This window comes from Manacus vitellinus, unplaced genomic scaffold (genome assembly GCF_001715985.3).
Source record: "Manacus vitellinus isolate BGI_N305 unplaced genomic scaffold, ASM171598v3 scaffold_16_pilon, whole genome shotgun sequence".
Lineage (NCBI taxonomy): Eukaryota > Metazoa > Chordata > Aves > Passeriformes > Pipridae > Manacus > Manacus vitellinus.
Window position 1 is genome coordinate 10,640,539 of NW_021939189.1, and position 7,456 is coordinate 10,647,994.

General features: G+C 39.0%; 1 protein-coding gene across 1 annotated transcript in view; it reads right to left on the reverse strand.

Annotated features, from left to right (window-relative positions):
• Positions 1 to 817, reverse strand: part of SPATA5L1 (spermatogenesis associated 5 like 1) — an 8,949-nt gene extending 8,132 nt beyond the window's left edge. Inside the window, exon 1 of the mRNA XM_029958790.1 lies at positions 655 to 817. Within this exon, the coding sequence (XP_029814650.1) occupies positions 655 to 817 (163 nt within the window). The remainder of the gene's footprint in view (positions 1 to 654) is intronic.
• Between the last annotated feature and the right edge of the window lie 6,639 nt (positions 818 to 7,456).

Genomic DNA, 7,456 nt, shown 5'->3' on the forward strand with positions numbered 1-7,456 from the left:
ATTCCCGCCCCGGGATGGGACAGCCGGGAATGTCCCGGCCGGGATGGAGCGGACCCACTCCCGCGCTGACAGGCGGCCCCGCGCATGCGCCACAGCGCAGCAGGCGCGCCAGGCCCCGCCTCAGCCAACATAGAGTCGGAGAAGTAACGGTGTTAGGAAAGGAGCTCACTGTGCCCCGTCCGGTCCTTCCCTAAACACCTGCGGGGACGTCACTCCGCCACCTCCATGGGCAGCCCATTCCAGTATTTGACCACCCGTCCTGTGGAGAAGTTCTTCCAAATGTCCAACTTAAACTGCCCCTAATGCAGCTTGTCCTCTTGTCCTGTCACTTATTACCTGGGAGAACAGCTCGACTCCCACCTGGCTACAGTCTCCTTTCAGGGAACTGTAGAGAGGGATAAGGTCCCAGCTGAGCCTCCTTTTCTCCAGGATAAACATCCCCAGCTCCCTCAGCTGCTACTCACTGGATTTGCGCACAAGACCCTTCACCATCTTCGTTCCCCTTCCTGAGATGAGGGGCCCAGAACTGGACACAGTCCTCCATGTCCACCACCTCCCTCACATCCTGCCTCAGCTGCCTCCCTGGGCCTTCCCTTTTGACGGGCTGTCAAAGCACTGCCTGTGAGGTGAATGTGTCCTAGAGATTTCTTATACCTTTATTCCACAGACGAAATGCACTGCCCCCCTTTTCCCACTGCCACTTGGCTTGTTCTCCACAGAGCTGGTCATGGCAGGGGTCACTCACTGCCCTCATTTCGTCATCCTCATTTTGTCTCCTCAGCACCTCCTGCTTGTTGGTTTGGTACTTCTTAAACATGTTCCCAAAAGTTAGGCTTCCACTTTCCCATGACCCTGCCAAGTGCTTCCCTTGGCTCAGGGCAGCATCTTTGTCACCAGTGGTCAGGGTTGAGTCAACTGTGGGTGCTGGTTAAAGAAATATGTGTGAAGCCACACAACTGACTCGAGAAGCTGCTGATACAAGTAATTAAGGCACAGATATTTATTCAGCAATTGGTAAAACTGTTGTAGTCTGTTGCTCTGACAAATACTTAATCAGCATTTAAGAAAAATAATTGTATAAAGTTTCGGTCCATCACCACCTTCCTAAACTGTGCTGTGAATTGTGCAGTACTTTTATAAAAACCTTCCAGGAAGTCTGTCAGCATTGTGGGATACAAGATAAAATTGTGATCTATAAAATTTAGTATGTGCATAATTTTATTCTTGCAAGTAGCTTCATTTTAAGCAAAGTCACACAAGTACCAAATACATACAGACCACATATACATGAGACCACATATACATGAGACCACATATGTACAAGAATTGGGATCTCAAATGCAAGAGGCCAGTCAGACACAATTATATTCACAGAAAACCAGAGAAGGTGGTTTACAGCACAAGTACCGTATTTCCTGCATGTATTCTGAAGGCCTCAGTGGGCGAAGCATAAGAAAACCTTTATGATGGTGGCCTGACTAATCACATTCCTGACTGAACCAAGGGCTGTACACAAAATATTTAAGTAACCCATAAATAAAAGCAGGCAGTGTTAACAGAGCCAGTTCAGATAATTCGAAATGCTGAATAGAACTCAGAACAACCTAGGGCCGAGCAGTGCAAAAACCAGCAAGCCTTCTCTTTAAGCCCAATTATGTGCAAAAGGGCCTATGAGATATTTCCTTTCAACTCATGACCAACTTTTCTGCTTGCAGTGCTTATTTTCTATTCCTTTACTCCTGGATATCAACTTAATATTTGTTTTCATAGCATGGTTTTATGCTGCACACATATGCAAATGTTTATGTGGAATATGCCTATATGGAATATGTAGACTTATTAGGTACTTAGTGTGGGACATACTAATGTTTGTCCAGAGAATGAACAGACAAAAGATTATAAGGAGCTTTCATTCCAAGAAGGCAAATGTATTTTCAAGCCAATGTCTTATAAACACATTCTCTTGTTTTATTTCTTTCCGTCAAAGGTTCTCGTAAACACGAGTGCCCTCAAGTACGTACTCGATTAAACAAAAAACATACTCTGTTTAAAATGGCAGATTTGTGTTTCAGAGTTTCAAACTGTAAGTGTAGACTCTCTGCTTGGTTTTAAAAAGTTGTGTTTAGGAAAGAAAAGAATGGAAAAGTGCATATTTGCAATGAGGTCAGTGGTCTATATTCTTATATGGTTGTTCTTTGTAACAGACTTATTGTAACATCTGGAAAATCTGATTTCTATGAGAAGGAAAAAACCTGCAAATCTAGTCTTGAGTAACAAAGAATTCCAAATAATAGTTGTTAGAATTATTGATTTGGGCATTGTTGGCTTTAGTGAGGAGGACTTTAGGTCTTCTTGGATCAATTTAGACAGTAAAAGAGGGAGTTCCACTCTTTATCAACTTATTTATACAACTCCTCTACTTCCTTTTAATAAGAAAAGCATCAGTATAGCAAAGATATGTATTGTCTGAAGTATCAAGGGAATATTTCCTGCTTCACAGAAATGTTAAGCTGGAATGCAGTACTAATTCATGAAGCACAGTGGTCTTATCTTACATAGGAAATTTGACAGTGTAAATGTACACTACTAATATTTTTGGGTTTATTCTAGTTATCTATAAATTAGTAAAACATACATATAAAAATAACATGCTTGGTGTCCAGCATAAAAACTATGATATTGTTGCTGGATGAGCACATTTCAGTGATTTTTAACTTAAACTTCTTCGATTTTTTTACTGTAGTCTGTTGTTGTAATACTGATTATGTTACTTTAAGACACTGTTAGTTTGGTTCCTCTTAGTATAATCATGTGGAATCCCCAAAACACTAATATGTTCTATTGAAAGTGCACAGGATTGGCTTTTTTTGAGCAAACTGTGGGATCAAGACCTTATTTATTTATAATTTAATAGAAAACTTTGCTGAGTTTGCTCTGCTTTGGAATGCACACCTTTTAATAGCCATTCTCCTGAATAATTTACATACCCCAGAATTTACAATGACAAAGAGGCAAAAAGGTATTCCACCAGGAATCTGGTTTAAATTGACAAAAAAATGAAAGCAATGTTTTAAACAGTTCTCTCACCATTCACTAGATGGCAGCTGATCTTCAAGAATGGCTTTCTTTTCTCCTTTCAGATCTGATAATGTGGAGGGAGTAGTCATCAGTTCTTGGAGAAAATCTTGTCCGGCATTGTCTTCACTCCATTTCTAATATGAAACTGAAAAACCAGAACAGTGAGTGTTCAGATTATTTTCAGCTTCATTACTGAAGTAACTGTGTTCGAGATTTTTCTTGTCGGGCTTGTTGCAGTTTATTTCTGGGGAAGATTGTTCCAATTTTGCTTTCATATTTAGTGAGCCAGATCATCTTCTCTTCAAGCAGAATGTACAATACTCTGATAATATTCTAAAAATAAAGATTAATATTTCTGATTTTCTTTTTTATATGTCTATTGGGTTGTCATAGAATAATGCTCAAAATTCCCAGTTATTATAACTCACAAAATAAAAATAATTATGTCTTGTTACAATAATTCCCTGCATACAAAGTAAAGAAGGTATTAAGCTGATTATAATTTTGGTAAGTTTGACTATATCTAGTACCAGAACTGAAAATTTTATTTAAATGGTCTAATTAAGAGTGTCTTTAACACAGGTTTTTTCATGGTAGGTGGATTTGAAAATGTGGTATGATTTTCTATTAATCAAATAAAGATAGTTCAAAGTAAGTAGATGGCATGTAGATACTTTAGGGCAGGATTTTAGTATTTGGGGAGGTTCTTTGACTAAGTATAAATGTTGTATTATAGTTATGCACATTTCAAACACCAGGCTTTGTTATAACAAAACTTCATGAGGAAATTGTAAAGATGTGCTCAGAAAAGGAGTGGAAAGAGCTTTTGCATGTCTGCATGTCTTTATGGGAGGGCCACCCTCACTGTGTTTACTTAATTTTCTAGTGAGCATCCAGTCTTGTATCTTTACAGGGAAAATGTTCCCATTGCAGTCAGTAGGAATTTTGGATGGGAAGGCATATGAGGTTGGGCCCACCCCTTAAGAGTGTGACACCAGGCTGTGGGGAAGTTACTGCACCTTAGATAGATACCACTGGTGCATCTCTGCTGGAAATCACTGCCATCCCAGCACAGGCATCAGAAGGAATGTGTGCCTGCCCCTGGAGTCTTCCAATGGAAACTCACTTGTCTCAGCTTAAGTTGCCAAGGAAAGGATTTTATGTTAACACACCACATTTTTTGGGGGGAGTGACTGGAGTCACAACTGCTCATTCCATTCTCTTGACACTTTGGGGTGGAAGCCTTTCCAGAAGGGGAAAACAGAGGGGACAGATAGTTAATAAAGACACATTTTCCCATTTGTCAATGTTTGTCTTCAGTACCTTTCGACTATTGCTTAGGGATGCTGGGTTATCTGTTTCAGCATAACAGATAATCCAGTGGTTCACTAAATCTTATTTTGGATGTGGAATAGTGAGATCCTTGTGTGGTATTCAATGTAGGAATGAGATGATGAGTATTATAGAAGGACTATTCAAACTGGAGGGACTTAGCAGTAAAATGGCAGATGAAATTCAGTATAAATGAGAAGTGCTGCACAAAGAGAGTAGTGACCAAAGGGAAGGGTCACTTTTATAGCATCAGGATAGATGATTTCATGAAAATGTCAGCTCAGTGCTTGATGTGCAAAAAGCAGGTCAAATGTTAGCATTAATTAAAGAAACAGAGAGCAGAACAAAAACTATCTCAGTCCCATTGTGTAAGTTTGTGGTACCCCTGTACTTTAGATATTGTGTGTGCTTCTAATCTCTCCTCAAAAATATGTAATGGAACTGGGGAAGGTTCAGAGAGGGCAGCAGGAATGATCAGAATGATTTTCCCCTGTTTTTCTTCTAAGCTCTCTCAGGGCTCGGAGGGCACTGACAGGCCTTGATTACCCTGAGGGACTCACCTGAGTTCCAGCCACACCTCTGCCTATGAGTCCCAAGCTCTATTTAAGCCCAGGCTGGGGCACTTAGGTCTGGATGGTCTGAGCTGCAGGAGTGTGGTTTCAGAGCTGGTTGTGATATTGTTTTGGGTCTTGCTGGGACTGAATTCCTGGTTTGTATGTGGACCTGGTCTTGTTGGTACAGGTTTGTCTCATGGTCTGGAGTCTTGTATATTTTTCCTAGACTTGTATTGCTTGGGTTTAGCAATACAGCTTCTTAGGCTGTGCCTTGCAGGCCTTGTTTTCAAATTTGGTTACTGGTTTCCTATCCCTCCTAGAGCTGCTCCTTGCTGTTCTCAAGGTCTGCTTTGCAGCACTGCTCACATGTTAATAGCATGTAGTAATTTGTACTTTTCTTTACAAATGTGGACTTTCTTCTTTGGGAACTGTTTCAGTTACTTGTAAGGTTTTATATTTTACTTGCTTGTTATTCAAGTTGTCAGGAAACTGCTGTCAGTTGTTATGAGTGTCTGAAACTATATTAGAGTTTTTGAGTAGATACCACATACTATCATCTCTTGTAACTTACTTTTGGGGAGTCCTGTTTGTAACCTTTATTTGTAGTTTAATTATCTATTGGAAGGTAGAGTATTTTATTCCATTTTAAAAATAAGGAAACAAATGCATTCTAAAAAGTACATGTTATTAAAGGTTATTATTAGAATTTTTGGAGGTACACTGAAACTTGTGTTGTTCTCTACTGAAGAGTCCTTACAAAGCATGTTATTATTGTTGTAGAAGTTCTTTACACTTTCATTTATGCATTTATACAAGTGGTGAGGAAAGCTACAAGAAACAAAGTGTTAATATAATAATTCTTCACTTGGAGGGGAGTATTATATAAGGGGCATGGTCAGCAGTTACATCTAGGTCATGGATTGATTGAACCCTGGCTGGCACTATGCTTTACAAATGAGCCAATTCTCTCTTTGTGATGAGGTATATGAGCACCTTCAACTTTCTGAGACATCTGAGGTCTTGGCATCACCTGAGAAATGCTGATTAAATTAGCAAAATCTTTAGCCTAGTACCTGTAATTTGATACAGATACACCCCATGCAGTGGTAAATCTTAATTCTCTTTGTTAAACTATTATGCTCTGAACAGAGTACAATGTATTTGTTTTTTCTGCTATACAAATTGTTTTTCAGGCATCAAATACACTGTAGTATTAATAGAAGTCACCTGTGTTCTTTAAGAGGAACAAATGGCAGTCAACAAATAAAGTAGAAAGGGACTAAGCAAAAAAAGGTCAGGAATCTTGCAATAGGCTCTGTGAGGGTAGTATAAAGTAGGAAAGACAGTATGAAGGGAAAAGCAGGGCTTCTTGGAATGAAAACCTGAAGTTTTCCTGTCCTTACAGTGATGCATGTATTCCTTATGGAAATGTGCATGGTTTTACAGATATTATTGGGCTGTTATATATATCACAATAACTGTGTAGGTTTTATCCATGTTTATGCACATATCTTATGCTTTAGTTGAAGAGTTATTTTTGAGACTTTGAAGAGTCAGTTAATCCAATTATTGGTAGGAACAATTGTCTTTGAGGACTGTATTAGTTTTAGCCTCTGCCTTTGGTGGGGATTCTGTGCCTTCAGCATTCCTCTTTCCTAAAACAAAGGTCTTGGAACACAGTCATGCCCAAACATTGACACTTTCCCCCTTAATTAGATTAATAATTCTAGACTTGTATGAATTCTCACTTTAGTGTTTGTGTTTTTGCCTTCGTATTTTCAAGCTGCTTTATCTTCTCTGTTGTGGTTTTAAAATGTTTAATGCTCCTGGAATGAGTCACCCTTTCTACTTCAGCCTTTGATTTCTGATTTTACTGATGTGAGACTGTTAGGACTTACAGAGGGAATAGCTACATTGTCAGGAGAGTTCCATACCTCCAAAAACATTACAATGAAAAATATTTCAGAGAATGAAATCCTTTTTGACACAGATTGACTTTGAAATGCTGCTTGTTAAGGAATATCACCCAAATGCTGTAATGAACAAAATAGAAGAAAACTATGGCAAGAATCTTTGTTTTCAAGAATAAAAGAGCTCCTGCCTGCATGAGTAATTTAGAGGTACTGAGAACAATAAGAGATGAACTATGCACACACCTTGAATTTACATCAGTTTTCAAGGCCACCCCTGTTCTTTTGTAAGAACTGTAGTGGTGTACTTTGAAAAATTGCTGCCAGGATCTCTTTTTCTAATGAGGGACTGTTCTTTAACTTTTCCTGGTAAAAGAATTACAAATTCATCCTGTTTATACTCAGATCAACTTAGTGCTATGATGCAGATCTCATAATTAGACTTTGATCTTAAGTAGCTTTTTTCATTCAGGGAACTAAGCAACATTCTACTGATAGTGTCTGTTTTGGGATCCTGCCTTGTGCTTTAGGGAGTTTACTGACTAAACCTGTGCAGAAGCTAGTTTGATTTAGATACCTACA